Source organism: Lactuca saligna, chromosome 3 (assembly GCF_052625555.1).
Source record: "Lactuca saligna cultivar CGN05327 chromosome 3, ASM5262555v1, whole genome shotgun sequence".
In the NCBI taxonomy this organism is placed as follows: domain Eukaryota; kingdom Viridiplantae; phylum Streptophyta; class Magnoliopsida; order Asterales; family Asteraceae; genus Lactuca; species Lactuca saligna.
The window spans coordinates 7,399,601-7,421,963 of NC_136419.1; the positions used below are offsets into that span (position 1 = coordinate 7,399,601).

Consider the following 22,363-nt stretch of genomic DNA (forward strand, 5'->3'; position numbering starts at 1 on the left):
GATCCGAAGGATTGCCAGGAATGTCGAGCAGGGTCAAGCTGCTATTGGTCGAGTTGTAGAAGTGGATGCCAACTCAAATCTCAACACGGTTCGCATATGCCAGCTCGAAGAAGCCATGGACAGGACAAGGAGGACCAAGGAGGCTCTACAGCATCAGCTGGCTGCATCCCGAGCCGAAGTTAGGGAACTCCGAGCACGCCAAAGGACTCACGATCGACACCTCCAAGAAGTTATGTGTCAGCTAGCGGATATGAGGATTCGCCCAACAAGCAACCGTCGCCAGTAGAAGACGTCAAGTTACCTCACTCTTTTGTTTAAAGGACTAGCCTTTCCTCTCTATGTTCCGTAGATCTCTTGTCTGTAAACATTCCTAGCTTAAAAATACTCTAACTAGACCTCTAAAATGCCAACATTTTCCTTATGGTTTGATGTAAGACCTATTGTTAGGTCAATTTTCATGAACTTGTGTTACATCATTAATACCAGTATATTGGCAGTTGATTACTCTATTTCTATGACTCTCATTCTGATCTTGGGTTATGTTGATTTAATCCATGAAACACTCTATTCACTTTTGCACTAGACTTTTACTATTGCTATCATTTCTATGATCTTCCACTGAAAGATGCCTCCACGAAAGCGTCCAAACAGAGGAAGACCAGCAACTCAAACCCCTCCTCCACCACCTCCTCCTCCACAGTTCGACCCAGTACTGTTCCAAACAGCAGTGACCGCGGCTGTGACAGCAGCCATGGCCCAAATGAACTTTGAGGACGCGAGTGGTGGAAATTCTAGATTCGGTGAAGTCCATCAAAGAGTGCAGGGATGCACTTATAAGGACTTCATAAACTGTAAACCTACCTTATTCGACGGTACTGGAGGAATTCTGGCGCTATCCCAATGGTTCGAAAGAACCGAAGTTGTATTTGAAATGTGCTCTTGCCCCGAAGAGAGCAAAATAAAGTTCTCAACTGCTACCCTCACTAACAGGGCCTTGACATGGTGGAACGGCCATGTCAGCGCACTCTCCCTGGTTACAGCCAATGCCATGGGCTGGGACACTCTAAAAGATCTCATGAGAGGGGAGTACTGCCCTAGGGGCGAAGTTCAGAAACTTGAGGAGGAACTCTGGAACCTCAAGATGAAAGGGACTGACAGAACAGCTTACACGGCCAGGTTCTGCGACTTGGCGGCTATGTGTCCCAACATGATCCCATTCGAAAGCAAGAAGATTGAATGATACATCTGGGGTTTAGTGCCCCCGTATCGAGGAAACGTTCTGGCCTCACGCCCTACCACTTTCGATAGCGCCAAGGAATTGGCCCAGAGTCTGATCAACCATGAAGTCTCTTCCACACCAGCAACAACAACCACAACTACCACTGCACCACCCGATTCATCTGACAAAAAGAGGAAGCGATGGGATAAGAAGAAAGGCAAGAAAACTCAAACCTCCTCCAAGGACCAGCAAATCATGGCGGTCCATGCTGCCACTACTCCAGCCACTCCTGCACCACCAAAAGCTTATAGTGGGAATCTACCCAAGTGTCCCAAGTGCCCTTTTCACCACAACGGCCCCTTCCGTGAATTGCAGTGTTCCAACTGCGATCGGAAGGGCCATACGGTGCGATTCTGAAAGGCCCCTCCCAAACCTATCTCGCAAGTTCCCGGTTCGGGAGTGACCCCGACGTGTTATGGCTGCGGTGAAGCTGGTCATTTCTACTACAAATGCTGGGGGAAATGGAAGGTTACTCTCTATCATTCATAATGAAGCGGTAGCGGATCCCACAGTAGTCACGGGTACATTTCTTCTCAACAACTCTTATGCCTATGTCTTATTCGATAGTGGTGCAGAAAGAAGCTTCATAAACCAAAACTTTAAACGCTTACTCAAACAAACCCCCCAACCACTAAAAGAAACATTCGTAGTAGAAATGGCTAACGGAATGACTGAAAGCTCTAACGAAATCTACATAGGTTGTACCCTCACGTTAGACGATCACCCATTTCCAATCGATCTTATACCAGTCTCAATCAAAAATTTCGATGTCATTGTTGGTATGGACTGGTTGAGTCTTCATCGCGCCGATTACCTATGCTCCGACAAAGCCATCCGCCTGAATCTTCCAAATCATGAAACCTTAATGATCTATGGAGATAAACCCGGTACGAGCGTTAGTATCATCTCCAATATTCAGGCTCAGAAGTACTTGCGTAAGGAATATCGCGCCTTTCTTGCTCACGTTGTCGACACTAGTCAGGAATCGAAGGATTCAAAGGACATTCCCATTGTATGCGAATTCCCTGATGTTTTCCCAGAGGATCTTCCAGGTCTACCTCCCAAACGTCAAGTTGAGTTCAGAATCGACCTAGTCCCAGGAGCTACTCCCGTAGCTAAGTCGCCCTATCGTCTTGCGCCGGCCGAAATGCAAGAACTATCCGGTCAACTCAACAAATTGCTCAGCAAGGGTTTTATAAGACCGAGCTTCTCACCTTGGGGAGCTCCGGTCTTGTTCGTGAAGAAGAAGGATGGATCGTTTCGGATGTGCATCGATTATAGGGAACTCAACACACTCACAGTCAAAAGTCGTTATCCTCTCCCTCGTATCGACGATCTATTCGACCAACTGCAAGGAGCAAGTTACTTCTCCAAGATTGACCTTAGATCCGGGTATCACCAGTTACGGGTGCTTGAGGAAGATGACCCGAAGACAACCTTCCGAACCCGTTACGGGCATTTTGAGTTCTTAGTGATGCCATTTGGACTGACTAACGCCCCCGCAGTATTCATGGACTTGATGAATAGGGTGTGTCGTCCGTATCTAGATCAGTTTGTCATCGTCTTCATTGACGATATACTCGTCTACTCTCGAAGCGAGGAAGAACACAAGGATCACCTGCGACGAGTCCTGGAAACGCTGCGATCAGAGAAGTTATATGCGAAGTTCTCTAAGTGCGAGTTTTGGATCCGAAGAGTTGAATTCTTAGGACACGTGGTTAGTGAAGAAGGAATCCACGTGGATCCCTCCAAAATTAAAGCTATTGAGAACTGGTCAGCACCGAAGACGCATACAGAAATTCACCAATTTCTAAGCCTCGCTGGCTACTACCGCAGGTTCATCCAAAACTTCTCTCGGATTGCGAAGCCTCTCACCATGTTGACACAGAAGGGTGTATCATTTGATTGGGAAGAGAAACAGGAGAAGGCATTCCAGACCCTGAAGCAAGCTTTATGCACCGCACCGGTATTATCTCTTCCCGAAGGGACAGAGGATTTCGTTATATACTGCGATGCATCAAACCAGGGGCTCAGTTGTGTCTTGATGCAACAAGGTAAGGTCATCGCCTATGCCTCCAGACAGCTAAAGACACATGAGGTGAACTACACTACTCACGACCTCGCGTTAGGAGCGGTCGTCTTCGCACTAAAAATCTGGAGACACTACTTGTATGGGACGAAGAGCGTGGTGTACACTGATCACAAAAGCCTCCAGCACATACTGAACCAGAAAGAACTCAACATGAGGCAGCATCGATGGGTCGAACTACTCAGCGGTTACGATTGCGAAATCTGATACCACCCGGGGAAAGCCAACGTAGAAGCAGACGCCCTGAGTAGGAAGGAGTATTTTGGACGAAGAACCAAGTCATTGACAATGACTATCCGTTCGCATCTATCCGTGCAGATCTGGGAGGCTCAACTGGAAGCCTTAAAGCCTAAGAATGTGACGGGAGAATCCCTGTGCGGAATGGATAAAAGTTTGGAGGTCAAGGGTGACGGAGCCTACTACTTCATGGACCGAATCTGGACCCCGCGCCATGGAGGTTTCAGAGACTTGGTCATGAGGGATGCACACAACACTCGCTACTCCGTCCACCCAGGTTCAGATAAGATGTATCTGGATCTCAAAAAGCTATATTGGTGGCCTAACATGAAAGCGGAGATCGCTACCTTCGTGAGCAAGTGCCTTACTTGCGCGAAGGTCAAGGCCGAATATCAGAAGCCATCAGGACTCCTCCAATAACCAGCGATACCGGCATGGAAGTGGGAGCGGATTACAATGGACTTTATAACCAAGATACCCAAGACATCGGGAGGGTTGGATACCATTTGGGTCATCATCGACAGGTTGACCAAGTCTGCGCAGTTTCTACCCATCAAGGAAACAGACAAGATGGAGAAGCTCACAAGAACATACATAAAGGAAATAGTACGGCTGCATGGCATCCCTATATCTATTATCTTGGACAGAGATAGTAGATTTACCTCTAGATTTTGGCAATCACTACAAAAGGCGTTAGGAATGAGGCTGGACATGAGTACAGCCTACCATCCGCAGACTGACGGACAAAGTGAGAGGACGATTCAAACTCTAGAAGATATGATGCGAGCTTGTGTGATCGACTTTGGTAAATCGTGGGATACACACTTACCTCTTGTGGAGTTTTCCTACAACAACAGTTATCATATGAGCATCAAGGCAGCTCCATTCGAAGCCCTCTACGGCCGGAAGTGCAGATCCCCTTTGTGTTGGGCTGAGGTGGGTGACACTCAGTTAGCTAAGGGACGAGTTCCTGATAGCGCCCTCACTGGTCCGGAGATTATTCGAGAAATGACCGAAAAGATTGTACAGATTCGCGATCGATTAAAAGCCGCTAGGGATCGACAGAAAAACTACGCAGACAAACGAAGAAAACCCTTGGAATTCCAGGTGGGAGACCGAGTCCTTTTGAAGGTCTCGCCCTGGAAAGGCACGATACGCTTCAGAAAGTGTGGAAAGCTGAACCCGAGGTACATAGGGCCTTTTGAGATCCTTGCTAGAATCGGCCCTGTAGCCTACAAACTCAACCTACCCCGCGAGCTAAGTAACATACACCCTACCTTCCACGTCTCAAACTTGAAGAAATGCCTGTCTGACAAGACTCTCGTGATTCCCCTCAACGAGATCGAGGTCAATGAGAGCCTCAACTTTGTGGAAGAGCCTACGGAGATTATGGATCGGGAAGTTAAACGAACGAAGAAAAGTCGCATCCCAATTGTGAAAGTTCGGTGGAACGCCAAGCGGGGTCCGGAATTTACTTGGGAGCGCGAAGATCAAATGAAACTCAAATATCCCCATCTCTTCGCTTAGTAGTATTGTAATACTTATATGTATGAATTCTAAATTTCGGGACGAAATTCCCTAACGGGGGAATGATGTGACAACCCAAATTTATTGTCGTTACATAATCCCGTTTTCACTAACGGAATTCGTCGTTATGTATTAATTTACGAAATATTTGGAGTCGTCAATAAATAAATATCTGTTTACTTATATTTTCTCGGAAGTATCATTTTAGTATAAGTAAATATAACTTGTAAGTGTTAACCCCATTTAACCAAATAAAGTTATATTACCTTTCAACCACTTCACCCGGGTAAAAAGTTTTAACCCCGTTAAACTTTAGCATCGGGTAGCCGTGTACCGGGTGCAATACCCGAGGCATACTTAAGGAAATTGAATGCCACTCTACACCCTTTTACCACCCCAAACATACACTCTCTCACTACTTTCTCTCTCTAGACCCGATTCTGACTCCAAAACCGCGAATTCCGGCTTCCAAACGTAAGAGTTTCTTCCCTAACTTATTCTAAACATGCATCAATATGTTTATAGCTCAAAAATCGTGTGAATGAGTCATGATCAAGGAGTTTACGGCCTAAGAAGCTCCTTAGGCCGTAAACACCCTAAAGATGGCCAAAAGTCCCCATTTTTCTTCTTTTAAGCTTGGATACTAGTTAGGGGTTGTACCTAGAAGCCTTTGATCATCAAAACCATAAGTTTTAGAGCACTAAAAAGGGTTTACGGCCCAAGCACATGCTTAGGCCGTAAACACCCTTTTTCCATGTTAAAAGTCCCATTTTCCTTCCCTTAGGCTTGTATACTAATTAAGGAAATAGCCTAGATGAGTTTGGACATGAAAACACAAAATTTTAAGGTCTAAAAGAGGGTTTACGGCCCAAGCTTGTGCTTAGGCCGTAAACACCCAATTTCAATGATAAATGGCCCCAAAACTCATCTAAGGCATGTTGGAATTTAGATATAACCTTAGGAAATGCTTAAGGCCATTAAGCAACACATTTTAGAGCCTAAAAGGGGAGTTTACGGCCAAGACTATGCTTGGGCCGTAAACACCCAATTCCCATGCTAAAATGTCCCAAAAACTCACCTAAGGCCTTCTAGAATTTAGTTATAATTTAAGGGAGTGCTTAGGACCATTTAACAATCCATTTTAAGGGACAAAATGGAGTTTACGGCCCAAGCACAAGCTAGGACCGTAAACTCCCTCAAACACCAACAAATGAAGGTTTTAACCCCCAAATTTGGTCCTAGGCATTCACTAGAAATTTAGGGGATGGAGTAAAGGCCTTATCTTGCATTTTTGGGTGAAGGACAAGAGTTTACGGCCAAGCCTAGGGGCTTACGGTCGTAAACTCCCAAGGAGTGGCCTTTGGGCCGTAAACTCCAAGGGATTAAGCTCTTGGACTCCCCCGTAACCCCTATTTGGCCTTATACGATCCCCGGGAACCCCTTCTAAGCCCTAAGACCCCGAATCAATGCTAGAATATCTAAATATCTTAAAGAAAAGCATAAAATGATTAATTTCTTGTAAAATACATATTTCATATGATATTAGGGTCTTAAAAGGTGCACAAGTCCTCAATTGGTACAAAACGCTCAACCGACACTTTCACCCGATTTACCCGATTTACTCGGTTTCAGGTGAGTTCATACCCCTTTAATGAACCTTTCAAATAATTTATATGTTTTAGGGGGGGATACAAGTCAACTATACATGTTTATGGAAATTTATACAAGTCAATTATTCATGTTACGGAAATTAATCACATGTGATTCACTATCCGTAGTGCAAATCACATGTGATTTACCACTATGATTTATAAAAAGGATTTTCGTTTTCAAAACTATTTTGGATAAATAAACAATTTTCTAAATGTTCCCTTTTGACAAGATTTTTATTAAATAAATTCCTTATAAAATGTAACCACACCAATATATTTATATAAGTAAGACTTGAAGGACTTAGGACTGATAGCTCGCCTTATTTCCTGTTCTTGTTTGATTGTGGGCTTAGGGTAGTTGTTATCCGTCCAAATGTCGTTGATTTCTTAGTTATATATCATATATATTAGTGTTGGATATGAGTATTTTCATTTCATTCGATGTTTAAACCGCTAAACTGACAAGAATCATACACACTAAGTTAACTATAATAGGTATAGTTAAGACCACTATTACTCGTTATAGCTACTACTCTACACACTATATTACATTCTATTATGATACCATACACTAATAAGAGAACACAATACGAGTTATACAAAAGACTACTACACTATAATACAAGAGAAAGCACTAATCAAGAGATAACACACTAACCCACAACGAGATACTCTATTCGCTATGCACTACGCCCAGAGTCTTCTAACAGGAAGACGACGCTATATGTATAGATCTATATGGGGCAGACACTATTACATCCCGACTGTTAACTTCAGTCCGAGTCGCACAGGTCCAGGGATGCCACTACTTCACCACACTGTGCATGACCGGGAAGGTCATGGGGTCCTCTATTACACACACTATCGGTAACATACAGAAATGCACTATAACACACTAAAATACTAAACTAAAAGTAAGTTAATATCCCGAAGTAATCAAGTATCTAACACTAAAAGAAGTTTGCACCACTATTATTGACTTCAGGCATAACCTATCATATTGCATTACTTATTGGAAATTTAATATTATACTTTTACAATAAATGGTTTTCAAAGATGGAAATTTCATGTTTCTTAAAGGTTTTCACTTACAATGTATTTCTGGAAAATATAGGATTTTCTAGGTTTTTCTACTACTTATGAATGTAAATCGCAGCTTTTCATACTATCGGTTCTAATGCTTTTTATACAAAAACTCACACTAAACTCTTAAGAACTCACCAGCTTTATGCTGATATTCGTTTTCAAAATAACTTGTATCCTCAGGTCAAAGATAGACAGTTACAGGTGCAGCTTTTTGGAGAAGGTGGAGCATACAAGATCCATCTCTTATTTTTTATTTACTTCTGTTGTTTGTTGAACATTACAAAACACATTTGTAATTAAACTCACTATGTAATGCAATGGTTGTATGTTTTTTGTTTACTATTATGCAATTGTGATGATACTGTACATGACGTCCTCCACCCCGAAACGTTGACTGTGAGTTTGTTGAGCTCCCTATAATTGATGCACATACGGAACGATCCGTCTTTCTTCTTCACAAACAAGACCGGAGCTCCCCAGGGTGAGAAGCTCGGTCTTTTATAGCCCTTGCTGAGCAGCTCGTTAAGTTGACCGGACAGTTCTTGCATCTCTTCAAGCGCTAAACGATAGGGCAACTTAGCTACGGGGGTAGCTCCTGGGACTAGGTCGATTCTGAACTCAACCTGACGTTTGGGAGGTAAACCTGGAAGGTCCTCTGGGAAGACGTCAGGGAAATCGCATACAACGGGGATGTCTTTTGGATCTCTCGCTTTCTGGCTTGTGTCGACGACGTGTGCAAGGAAGGCGCGATATTCCTTACTCAAGTATTTCTGGGCTTGAATACTTGAGATAACACGAAGGCTCGTACCGGGTTTGTCTCCGTAGATCAACAGAGTTTCGTGATTCGGTGGATTTAGGCGGACGACTTTGTCGAAGCACAGGATATCGGCACGATGAAGACTCAACCAGTCCATGCCAACAATGACATCGAAACTCTTGATCGAGACTGGTATGAGATCGATTGGGAATGAATGATCGTCTAATGTGAGGGTACAACCTATGTAAATTTCGTTAGAGCTTTCGGTCTTTCCGTTAGCCATTTCTACGACGGATGTTTCTTTTAGTGGTCGTGGGGATTGTTTAAGTAAGTGCTTAAAGTTTTGGTTTATGAAGCTTCTTTCTGCACTACTATTGAATAATACACATGCATAAGAGTTGTTGAGAAGGAACGTACCCGTGACTACTGCGGGATCCGCTACTGCTTCGTTGTGGCCAATAGCGAGTAGTCTTCTTGTTCCTCCCGCATTCCCAGCCTTCGGATAGTTTTTCTTGAAGTGGCCCGCTTCACCGCAGCCATAGTAGGCCTGAATCACTCCCGAACTGGGGACTTGAGAGATGGGTTTGGGTTGGGATCTGCAAAACCGGACAGTATGGCCCTTCCGGCCGCAATTGGTGCATTGCAATTCACGGCAGGGGCCGTTGTGGTGGAAGGGGCACTTGGGAGACTTGGGTAGGTTCCCAACATAAGCTTTTGCCGGTGCAAGGGTAGCAGGAGTGGTGGGAGCATGGACAACCACGATCTGTTGGTTTTTGGAAGAATATTGAGTTTTCTTGCCCTTCTTCTGATCCCCATGCTTCCTCTTGTTGTCGGATGATTTGGGTGGTGCGGTGGTATTTGCCGGGGTTGTTGCTGGTGTGGAAGGAACCTCATGATCAATTAACCTCTGGGCCAATTCCTTGGCGCTGTCAAAGGTCGTAGGGCGTGAGGCTAGAACGTTTCCTCGATACAGGGGCATTAAACCCCAAATGTATCGTTCAATCTTCTTGCTCTCCGAAGGGATCATCTTAGGACACATAGCTGCCAAGTCACAGAACCTGGCTGTGTAAGCTGTTATGTCGGTCCCTTTCATCTTGAGGTTCCAGAGTTCCTCCTCAAGTTTCTGAATTTCGCCCCTAGGGCAGTACTCCCCTCTCATGAGGTCCTTCAGTGTGTCCCAGCCCATGGCGTTGGCTGTTACCAAAGAAAGTGCACTGACATGGCCGTTCCACCATGTCAGGGCCCTGTTAGTGAAGGTGGCAGAAGCGAACTTTATTTTGCTCTCCTCGAGGCATGAGCACATTTCAAAGACAGCCTCAGTTCTTTCGAACCACTGAGACAATGCTAAAATTCCTCTGGTCCCATCGAAGAAAGTGGGTTTGCAGTTCATGAAGTCCTTATAAGTACATCCCTGCGCCCTTTGATGGACTTCACCAAATCTAGAGTTGCCACCGCTCACATCACCAGAGTTCATTTGAGCCATGGCTGCCATCACAGCTGCGGTCACAACTGTTTGAAACAACACTGGATCGAACTGCGGAAGAGGAGGTGGTGGAGGAGGTGTTTGAGTTGCTGGTCTGCCTCTGGTTGGGCGCTTGCGAGGAGGCATCTTTTACTGAAAGTTCATAGAAATGATAGCAATAGTAAGAGTCTATTGCTAATATGATAAGAGTGTTTCACGGACTAAATCAACATAATCCAAAATCAGAGAGACTGTCATAGCAATAGAGTAGTTAACTGCCAATTTACTGGTATTAATGATGTAATACAAGTTCGGAAAGAGTGACCTAACAGTAGGTCTTACATCAAACCATAAGGAAAATTTTGGCAGTCTAAAGGCATAATTAGAGTACTTTCAAAGTTAGGAATGTTTACAGACAAGTGCTCTACTGAGCTTAGAAAGAAAAGGCTAGTCCTTAAACAAAAGAGTGAGATGATTTGACATCTTCTACGGGCGACGGGCACCCGTTGGGCGAACCCTCAGATCAGCTAGTTGACGCATAACTTCCTGAAGATGTCGTTCATGAGCCCTTTGATGTGCTCGAAGTTCCCTAACCTCGGCTCGGGATGCAACTAGCTGTTGCTGCAGAGCCTCATTGGTCCTCCTCGTCCTATCCATAGCTTCTTCAAGTTGGCGGATGCGATCAGTGTTGAGATTTGAGTTGGCATCCACTTCTACAACTCGGCCAATGGTTGCTTGACCCTGCTCGACGTTCCTGGAAATCCTTCGGACCACGATAGGCAGAACTTGGTCCGCTAATCCTCCCTCGCTTATGTTGTAGAAGCTTCGGTCTCCATTGTAAGGTAAAGCCTGACCCTGCTCCTCACTCCATCGGTTCAAGGTTATTGCCCACATAGGAGTGGGACCCTGAAATGCCGGACGAGGGTTGGGGTTTGGAGCTTCAGAGGGTAGGTTGTTAACTTCTGGCTCGGAGCTGGAGCTATCCGAAAAGCCTTCTGCATGATGATCATCCAAAGGGATCAGGTGATCATCTTCTGGCTCCTCATCGAGCCATCCTCCATTGCCCTGGTTTGGATAATACGGATCGCCAAGATGGTGGAAGCCAGCCATGCTGTCTATGCGAGAAAAGGGGGAAAGAAAGGTTAATAGACGTACTAATCTAGGATACTTATAAGATGAATCGTTATTAGTCGACCCAATACTTGCGTAGTGCATACCAATTACATGTGACCGAAGCAAGATAGTCCTTTGAATAAGCAACCCTAACTTCAGATCGCCAATCAAACAACAGGAAATGAAGCAAAGGCCACAGATTCTGAGTCTATAGCGCCCTAGTCACATTTAACCGTGGTGTATCCACTTAGCAACTATTGTCCTACTAGTAATGACCCTTTTAGTTATCACATATGTAGTTAGTAGTATACAGAATACTCCTATAGTATTCTTGTTCTAACGTTCTTGTGGTAGTGTTGGTAAGTTTTTAGACTTGTTGCAACACCACAATCACCCTTAGGCACATGCTAGTCACTCCTGGATAAATGTAGTTGATCAGGCTACATCCCCCAGATATGACTATATGTCTCTAAGCTTAATTGTGCTGTTCAACAATCTTAATACTTTTGTTTTGTTCTAGTATGATACTGACCATTCTGTAGTGGTGAGTGTATATATATATACTTAATTAAATATTTTAGTATTTAGATGTATATATTCTTGGTCAGAGTGTTTTAGTCCCGAAGTGTTTATAGTTCGTATATCTTTTTATAGGTTGATATACTTGATTCACTATAAACAATGCTCTGATACCAATCTGTCACACCCCAAAACCGATAACGGTGGAACACGTTCTGGGGTGGAGGACGTCATGTACAATATCATAATGATTGCATAATAGTAAAAACAAGAGACAACAACCATTGCATTTACATAGTAAGTTTAATTACAAGCGTGTTCTGTAAAGTTTAATAGACACCAAAAGTATAACAAAATAAAAGATGGGTCTTGTATGTGCTCCATCTTCTCCAAAAGCTGCACCGGTACCTGTCTATATTTGACCTGAGGACACTAAATTCTTATGAACTCACCATCTTTATGCTGATACTCGTTTTCAAAATAACTTGTATCCTCAGGTCAAACATAGACAGGTACTGGTGCAGCTTTTGGAGAAGATGGAGCACATACAAGACCCATCTTTTATTTTGTTATACTTTTGGTGTCTATTAAACTTTACAGAACACGCTTGTAATTAAACTTACTATGTAAATGCAATGGTTGTTGTCTCTTGTTTTTACTATTATGCAATCGTTATGATACTGTACATGACGTCCTCCACCCCAGAACGTGTTCCGCCGTTATCGGTTTTGGGGTGTGACATTATAAAATAAGATTGAATTTTTATAAAGATAACATGTATGTATATATAAACTAGCCATGAGACAACTTTTGTCTTCTTTTGTGCCTATCCTTTTTTCGAAAAAGTGAGAGGAGACCAAGCATTGTCTTCTTTTGAATTGTTTAATCAATTCTACCATGCTTGTAAGAAACATGTCTCATGATTTTGCTTTATGGTCTCTTCTTGCTTTTTGTCCATTATATAAGGGAGGGCATGGAAGGTTGGATTTAGAGTTCTTACAAGCAATCTTGTGGTCTTTGGAAGAGCCAAAACCGAGAGCAATGTGCTCTCTAAGAGGGCTGCCAAATTCCGAGCTTTACAAGCTCTTCTTCTCCTTCATTCTCATGCATTTTGATGCTATACAAAGTCCCTTTGTTGCTTCACCTTTGACCATATATTTAGTATATATTTGAAAAGCTTATTAACAACAAATCATAAGTGTATACTAGCATATTTTCATGGTTCTACTCTTGCTTGGTGGATACTTCTAGAGAACTCTTGTTTTAGAGTTTCATGCCACACTTCATCAACTTCCAACCTCCCATGAGGATCAAAGTCTTCAAAGGTTGTTATGATTTCCCTTCTATGGTTGTTTTAATCTTTCTAACTCTTGCAAAATGATCCTTGGTGGGTAAAATAGTTTTAGTTTATTCAACATTTTTAAAGCTTCTGTTGTCACTTTTACCGGTTGTGAAACCAAATTTTTGAATAAAAACCCAACAGTGGCTAGAGCTTGTGGATCTCAAATCATCATCAACTTGGAAAGCTCTTTGAGGTATAAAGCTCTTAACTTGATGGTTCGTTTTGTTAGATCTAATTAGGGCTTGTTTTTATGCTTTTTATGGTATAAAATGCAATCTTGATTAGTTATATTGGACCATGGATGAGTTTGGGTGCTTATTATGGATTTTATTGAGTATTGGGTCCCATTAAGATATGTAAAGGAGTAAAGTTGACAACTTTACGTGTTAAGACATCATTTAGGAACAAATATGAGAATTAGACATAGTGGCTTAACTGGTTACGCACTTAATGGTGATTGAGGTTGCTTGTGGAGTACGATAGGCGTAGCCAGCTCGTATGTTGCGCGTACTGGCCAAAGAAGGCGTATGCTGGGCGTAAGTCTGAGTATGTCAAGCGTACTCAGCTGCCATTGACTTTTGTTGATTTTTGGGTTTTAGGCCATATTTGGACTACTAGGGTTTTGGGCCTTATTGGGCCATTAGTCCTTTCGACTTTGGATCATTGTTAGGCTTTGGGCCTTCTTGGATTTGGACCCATAATGGGCTTTGGGTGTTATTTAGGAATTTGGGCCATATTGGGATTTTAGAGCTATTGGGTTGGGCCAAGTAAGGAAAGGGTAAAATGGTCTTTTACCCTGAGAGTTGGATAAATGAATGAGATTCCTAGTTATGGTTTATGACCTAAATATTAATTAGGGTATTATTCGATGATATTTAGTGCGGAGGTTTCCCGGATTAGCAGTCCGAACATTCATTTGATTGTTCCATCAGTTTGAGGTGACTCTCCTCACTGTGCTTAGTGGGTCGAAGTCGCTAAGGCCGACCCATGATTTATGATGATGAGAATGCTAGTTGTCTATGTGACTCTTGCATGTGTAGTATGTGATATGTATACCGGGCGGGGTCCGATGCCAGGCGAGGTATTATGGATGTATTATATGCTATTTATCTTAGTGATTCTTGCATGTGTTTATGTGTCTGTATGAATGCCGGGAGGGGCCTGATGCCAGTCGGGGACTTATGAATGTGATGGGTGGGGCCCATCTCATGTTTTGACAGATCCGTTCCGAGCGGGCTCGATGCTGGGCGGGGCCCGATGGTTGTGGGGCATGACCCATTGTATGTTGGATACGTATGGTATAAGGTATTTGGGGAACTCGCTAAGCTTCATGCTTACGGTTTCAGTTTATGTTTCAGGAAAGGGAAGAGTTCGGGGTGATCGCATCGCGCGCACACACACACATACACACACACACACCATGACTTTCGTTTTATATGACTCTGATGTATTGAGATGATTGATTGACTTACTTTGATTTTCTTTTATGGTTTTATGAAAACGTTTTGGATGATGATTTTATTATTATTAAAATGAAATTTTTGGTCTTAAATTTTGAGACCTTACAAATAATTTCAAAAATCATAAGGTTCTTGTAGAGTTCTTGATGCTCAATAGTTTATTGTATTCAGTAGTGAAAACCTAAATCCTTAGGGTGTATGCGAATTTACGGTTTTATATTTTCCGCCAAAATATGATTTTTGTTATCTATAAAACCCTTCACTTTTACTCTATATTTATCATAGATGCGTCACGACAGTGTGTTAACTCACTAAGTTGACTCAGTGGCAAGTGATTAATAATTCTCTAGTCAAAAAAAGGATATCCAATATGGTCCCTGAGTAAACCCGAAATGCAAATATATATATATATATATATATATATATATATATATATATATATATATATATATATATATATATATATATATATACTCATTGAGTCGACTAGAAGTGATTGATTTTGTAATCTGACAAATAGGATTGCATATAGTGGATCATTTGTTATTACATTGTTATACTGTTGATCACAACTATACGGGCTGCATTATTGTCGATGTTGATATTTGGCAAATTTTTGGCAATAATAATGAACATAGTCCATGTTGATATTTGGCAAATTTTTGGTATTTCAAAAATTGTTGACTTTTTGAATAGATGACAAATAAAAAGATGAGATGATGAGCCTTACATTCTTTAATAGACCAAAGTTATAATTTACATTATCAATTTAGAATCAAACAACTAACCAATGAATTTTTAATAATAACACAATCAGAATCAACATCAAATTATGGTATTATTTATTCGTCCTAATTATATTCTAATTCATGTCATATTGTCGATGATAATGTTGTAATATCCACCTCAGTAAAATACATTGAAGATTTAGATTTTTTTAATATACTCTATATTTTGTAATGTAAAGGATTTCTGTATAAGAGGAATTAATATTGTAGTTTTTAGATGTATTATAATCCATAATAATTTAAAGTGCAATTCTAATCTGGATTTGTTGGATTTTCAGAACTAGAATAATTAATTTTGGAGAAATATTTAGCAAACTTTTTTCGACTAAGGTTAAATTAATCGTATATGTGACATATTATATAACCATCTATCATTATCAAATGACTTCTATCTCATTGGTGTTAGATGTTATTCTATCTGTTTAAGGTCAAGGGTTTAAATCATAGGTGCAATTAAAAGTAGTTTAAATCATAGATGCAATTAATAGATGCAATTAGAAGTAGTTTAAAAATACGATAGATTTGTTTTTAAAAAAGAAAAACTATTTATCTGATTAGTTTTTGAAATAATAATTTATAGAACATATCGTCCAAAGACTTTGGTAACGAACGGAAATTGGCTTTCTTCGTTCCATAATCTGATTTGGCATAAAAAGTTAAAAAACTAATCCTCAAGTGAAGTCTCAACCATTTGCTTTTGAAATAATCTTGACGTCAGATGAATGCCACGTGTATTAATGCTTGTGGTTTGGACGGTTGGAATGATCTATTTGGAATAGAACTTTGGTTTGAGTATTGAAATCGTGGACCCTACTAATGTCCAAACTCCAAACTATAGTATTTTATATATAAAATAACAATTTATTCGTTTCTTTACATAAAGTTTTTATCTTCTTTGGTAGATAACTGGTCGTTGGATTTTCAAAACTGTCTCATATAGTTCCTTAGTTACAAGCAAATTTTATACAATTTTATTCAATATTATAACAGCAAAAACGATTTATAAGTATATTGGTTAAAAATCAACAAAAATCTCTAAATATATACTAAGATTACTACATATTGTTGATTTTTAAGCGCCACATATAGTCTAGTATTGTGTCTTAGACAAAAAAAATAAAGAAAAAAAAAATAAAGAAAAAAAGAAAAAAAGAAAAAAACTGATAAAAATCTAAAATAACTCAAAAATAATAAATTATATTTGATAATTGCTATAAATCTGAAACGAAAGTAATTTAAATAAGATAAATAAGAAAAATATATTATTATTTTATGATTGATATATTTTGTTTAAAATAACTTAGCTAAAAAAATGTAATACTCTCTTTTATATATATATATATATATATATATATATATATATATATATATATATATATATATATATATATATATATATATATATATATATATATATATATATATATATATATATATATATATATATATATATATATATATATATATATATATATATATAGAAAAGAAGGATTTAATTAGAAAGGAAAATATGAGGATGTTTGGGGCAGAAAGGGTGCATGTGAAGAGGTAGGACAATACCAGAAGGGCATCTCTTAAATATGAGTTGTCATGCATTATAGGGGGTCGTTCTGTTTCAAAAAAACAGATAGGTTATACACATATAACATATTATTACAAACGACCTATGATTCAATCATATATAGGTACAAGAATATGAATACAGAAAATCATTATAAGTATACACGAATCAATATTATGTTGGTATGCTACGATAAATAATAACTTCTTATAATACGGAAAGAAATTCTTTACAAATTCAGTAACCTGTAGAGTTTTTGATGTCAAGATTAGAAACCAATATAATTCAGTAACCATACGATTAAACATAATTTTTTTTTTTCGAAATCTATATCTGTATTGATGCATAACGATCAAGTGATATTTGGGCCCCTACACAAAACATGGACCAATTTATTCCAAAACTATATATCTTATGGGTCCCAAAGACATCATAATGACATGTTAGTGGAAAGCGTACAATTTTAGAAAATAATTCCAATTGATGTTCTTCCATTTTAACCTTTAAGCACCCATGCACTAAAATTAAAATTTAGTTTAAAGTAAAGATTTTTATATCCATCAATGTTTTAGTCTAATTTAATTTCAATAAAAAGTTTATTAAAACAATTAACCGTGGAAGTCGCTTTCCCAACGGTCAGATTAAAAACGAAAAAAAAACCCGGCCACTTCTCTTCAGCCACTCATTATTTTCCCGTTATGGGCCCCATTATATACAAGGCACCCCCAATCCGTTAATTCATATTATTGCGCATAAATAAGCTCTTGACTATATTTTTAGGTTGATCCAAAAATTTAATCAACGAGAAAATCCAGATGATTCTATTAAAATTTCTACATTGAATTTCGTTCCTTTTTTTATTACTAAAAAGCTTCAAACCCAACGATATAAAGTGTTGCCTCCTATTTAAGGTTAAGAGTTCAAATCCTATCAAGGACATGTATGAAATTAAATGTTAGCTTAGGAGTAGATTGAATTTATCGGTTAAAAAAATAATATTAGCTGATTATTTACAAGAATTATACAAATCTGATAGAAATAATATACAAGTATGATTAAGAAAGTATTCATATAAATTTTATCATTCAATAATACATGTAATTGAAGTCCATTGAAACTAGGTTAATTAAGCATGTCATCAAATATTGTAGATAACATTAAGAATTAAAAAGCCAGATAATAAAATATATAAATGTGTGACACTCTGTACTAGAAGTAGTAGATAAGAACACAACATATAAACAAACAAAATATTCAGAAGCCTGTCGACATCTTTACAGAACACATACGTTATAGTACCTTCAAGTATAGTATTTACCTTCCAAATTTCATTCATAATAATAATGCATAATTACATTAATTGGTTAGTTATCTATATAGTTTTCAAAAAAAAAAAAATACTAATTGACAAACCCAAACCTAACGCTTTTTAAAATTTAAACCATAGGAAAAATCATTTATTTTAATTCAAATATATTTAATCCGTTATCTAACATTATGTAATTTTATAATAGGTGGAGTGTAATATTACCAAATGTTTTACTACTCAAAAATCAATCATTAGACTAGAAATTAAGAAAAGAGCCAAAAAAACAATTAAAGTTATGGAGTTGAATGATGAGTTCTCCATTATAAAACCCCACACAGCCTTATCCTCCCACCTCACAAACTCACGTACATTCTCGGTGCCTTCAAGAGGGATAGAGAGAGAGAGAGAGTGAAAGTTGTAGTGAGAGAAAGCTTGGAGTAACAGTTATGGAGGGTAAGGAAGAGGATGTTAAGCTTGGAGCCAACAAGTACTCAGAGAGGCAGCCCATCGGGACGTCGGCTCAAACAGACAAAGATTACAAGGAACCACCACCAGCGCCGTTGTTCGAGCCAGGTGAGCTGTCGTCATGGTCTTTCTACAGAGCCGGAATTGCGGAGTTCATAGCGACTTTCTTGTTCTTGTACATCTCTGTGTTGACGGTGATGGGTGTCGTTAAGTCCCCCACAAAGTGTGGTACTGTGGGCATTCAAGGGATTGCTTGGGCTTTTGGGGGTATGATCTTTGCCCTTGTCTACTGCACAGCCGGTATCTCAGGTATATATTTCTATTTTTCTACAACAACCAACCCTTGTTTTTTTTGGTTAATCTTTCTCACTACTGTTTCGTTTATATCTGTTTATACTCGGTAAAAAACTGTTAAGCTCCATAATTTGAAAAAAAAAAAAAAAAAAGCTAAGATATGCACCAATTATCTTTTAGATCTATATGAAATTTCGATGATTTGTGAACAATTCGTGTTAATTTTTGAGTTACACTTAAATCTTGGTCAAGAATCATGCTATGTAGGTAAATTTTGTTATTTGTTTCAGTTTCAAGCTTTCTAGGATATGTTTACCTACTTTACACCTTTCAGGGTGTTCCTCTTGATGTATGTAAAACTCAACACAAAAATTTGCGTACGCTATTCATGTTTTATGCTAAAGTCACAATCTTGAGTTAGAATTATGAGTTGTGAGATAGAAAATCACTAAAACAAGTGTATTTTTGTTGTTCTTCTTCAGTTTGGTACTTTGGTAGTGTTTGTAACCTTCTAGGAAATCTACCAACTTTACACGTTTCAGGGTTTTATTCCTCCACGTCTATGTGAAATTCAACAATTTTTTTAGTAGTTATTACAAACCCTATTCATCTTTTGAGTTAAATCTTGACTAAAAAAATAATTTCACAATCTGGTTGTTTAATTTGGTACTTTGGTAGTGTTTATTAGATTCGTGTATATACCTCAAACGGCATGGGGTTTTCAAGATTCTAACCAATTATCTTTTGTTTCCTTTTACATCTCTTTTTGGTTTTCTAAAAACCCTGTTTGTTCATTCCCATGGGTTCTTGAAGAATTAATTATTTTTCTATTTTTTTTTTTATTAAATATGTTGTAATTGTTTTGGTGTAAAACAGGAGGACACATCAACCCAGCTGTGACCTTTGGTTTGCTACTGGCGAGGAAACTTTCATTGACAAGAGCCGTGTTCTACATGGTGATGCAATGTCTCGGAGCCATCTGTGGTGCAGGTGTGGTGAAAGGTTTCCAGGGTAAGAACCAGTACACCGCCTTGGGTGGCGGAGCCAATGTCGTAGCCCACGGCTACACCAAGGGTGATGGTCTTGGTGCTGAGATCGTCGGGACCTTTGTGCTTGTCTACACTGTCTTCTCTGCCACCGATGCCAAAAGAAGCGCCAGAGACTCACATGTCCCTGTATGTTTCTTTACTCTTCCTCCTCTTGCTTATTCACCTCTCTCTATATAGCTAGTGAAATGTCTAAAATACCCATAAAGAAAGAAGAAAAAAATAGTGTACGATCGGATGTGGGGAATGATGGAAGAGACTAGAGAGTAGGTAGGGTAGGTATTATCTATTATGTCTCTTTCCTCTTTTGTCTTTTGCATAAGCATGTGGAAATGATATGCTTCCATGTGCAATTTATGTGGCCAAGGTTTCTCAATTTATGATTGGGGTGGGGGCAGTTAAAGTTGAACATGTGAGGGCGTTTTGGTAATTTTCACACATAAAAAGGAATAGGAACTAGGTGATATCTCATGCGGTAAAAGTGAAATTTGTACATTGGATTCTGGAGTGTACACCAATAACAAAGAAGACCACCTTCTTCTGTTTGACCATATTTAGTTGACTTTACTTTTTGATTTGAATGCAGATCTTGGCTCCTCTCCCAATTGGGTTTGCGGTGTTCTTGGTCCATTTGGCCACCATCCCCATCACCGGAACTGGTATCAACCCTGCAAGAAGTCTTGGGGCTGCCATCATCTACAACAAGGGCCATGCATGGGATGACCACGTAAGTTTTTTTCACTTTCAAGATATTAGTGATCAAGATTTCATTTTTATTTGAGTTAAAAGGGTTAATTTGTTTTTTTTTTTTTTTTTGCAGTGGATTTTCTGGGTTGGTCCCTTCATTGGAGCTGCACTGGCTGCTTTGTATCACCAGATCGTCATCAGAGCCATTCCTTTCAAGAGCAGATCTTGAAGCTACTGTGTTCTTTGATCTCTCTATTATGAATTGTTGTTGTTTTGTATCCAAATGTGGATGTAGTGTTTCTTTGTAGCGTCTGTTGATGAATTTGTGTGTAAATTACGTATCTTCTCATGAGTTCGTGTTGTATTGACGATAAGTTCAAAAACTCTTGTGGTCACCTTTTCTCTATGGAATGAACATGTTTGAGCTGAACAAAAGTTTGTTCTTTTCAATTTTCTGCATGGGACGTTTTTGATTTTTGGCTAGAGGTTGGATTGGGCTATATCGGTCTTAATCTGGGCCCAAAAAGTGGTCCAAAAAAGTCTATAACTCTATATGTTTGGTTGTATTGGGTCTATAACTCTATATGTTCGGTACAAAAAAGCCTACAATCAGTCCAAAAATGCTAGCTGGGGTAGGTTGGGTTAGCAATCTAGATTCTGGCACGTGCTTCTTTATTTTTTGCTCTAGTGGGTCTATATGTTTGGTTGTAGTTGGGCCTTTGATGACTTTAAAGCTTTGGGTTGAGTTTATAGCTTAGGCCCAAGCCAGAGGTTAGGTTTTAGGTACATCACTTACATTATTATGTTATCTAATCAACTTTAATTGAATGTAAATAACATATTATTGGTTCTTGAATATCGAAGCATAAGACTTTATAGAAGAATTCCTGAAAAAAAAAAAAAATTCCTTAGAATCAGTTCCGGATGCCTTAGAAGAATCAACCTAGAGAATGAGAGCATCGGAGCACCGGAAAGAAGCGCTGCTCCAGGGAAACATGGGTGACGGAGCTGCAAACCAAACGGAAAGGGCGAAGGAGACGGCGAGGAAGAAGGATCGCTGGTTAGTCGAGTGAAGGACCCGCCCGGGGTTCACATGTATAAATGATCTATCATATACCATGTGATGTGATATTTGATAAATTTTTTTGATCCATAGTACACGATGGTAAATTTGTAACCGTCCTTTAATGTTGCAGTAAACACAATTATTTTACTTGTTTTTAGATATTACAATTTAAAATTCCTATTTGTTATTCCTTCTATATTAACACCTTAAAAACTATTGAAAAAACATCAATTTCCTTATTTATAGTTGATTTCACAATTTAAGAAGACATCTTACAAATTAGAGACAATTGTAAAATAATCTTATAAGGAGATTTCCAAGTTACGCAAATAAATCAAATATTTTAAGATTGAAGAGGTACATATATTTAGTAATTACTATTGAAATACTCAAATTGGGGTTCTTACAAGAACCTATTGCATACCTATGTAAAATACTATACGTAATATGTGTTGTATTCACCCATATTTCAAAAATGAGTTTTCAATGGGGACAAATTACTTAATTTTTTGCGTTTTGAAATCATGATCATATGCATCCATATTAAGATGAGGTGGAGACTTGTTTGTTGTGTAGTCACTATGAGTAGAGTTTGTGGACTAGATCATATTTGATTTGCTATGA

At 39.2% G+C, this 22,363-nt stretch overlaps 1 protein-coding gene across 1 annotated transcript; it reads left to right on the plus strand.

Annotated features, from left to right (window-relative positions):
* Positions 1-18,489: 18,489 nt before the first annotated feature.
* Positions 18,490-21,108, plus strand: LOC145034365 (aquaporin PIP1-2). The gene is made up of 4 exons (XM_078982758.1): positions 18,490-18,955; positions 19,817-20,115; positions 20,573-20,713; positions 20,807-21,108. The coding sequence occupies exons 1-4, from the start codon at positions 18,628-18,630 to the stop codon at positions 20,900-20,902; spliced, it is 864 nt and encodes a 287-aa protein (XP_078838884.1). The 5' UTR covers positions 18,490-18,627; the 3' UTR covers positions 20,903-21,108.
* The last annotated feature ends 1,255 nt before the right edge of the window (positions 21,109-22,363 follow it).

What these genes read in the sequence shown, in the direction of transcription:
- LOC145034365 (XM_078982758.1), top strand. Translation starts at nt 18,628, where the DNA reads ATGGAGGGTAAGGAAGAGGATGTTAAGCTTGGAGCCAACAAGTACTCA. An exon ending in CCAGAGACTCACATGTCCCT is followed by an intron (nt 20,116 to 20,572) that starts GTATGTTTCTTT and finishes ATTTGAATGCAG; the next exon opens with ATCTTGGCTCCTCTCCCAAT. An exon ending in GCCATGCATGGGATGACCAC is followed by an intron (nt 20,714 to 20,806) that starts GTAAGTTTTTTT and finishes TTTTTTTTGCAG; the next exon opens with TGGATTTTCTGGGTTGGTCC.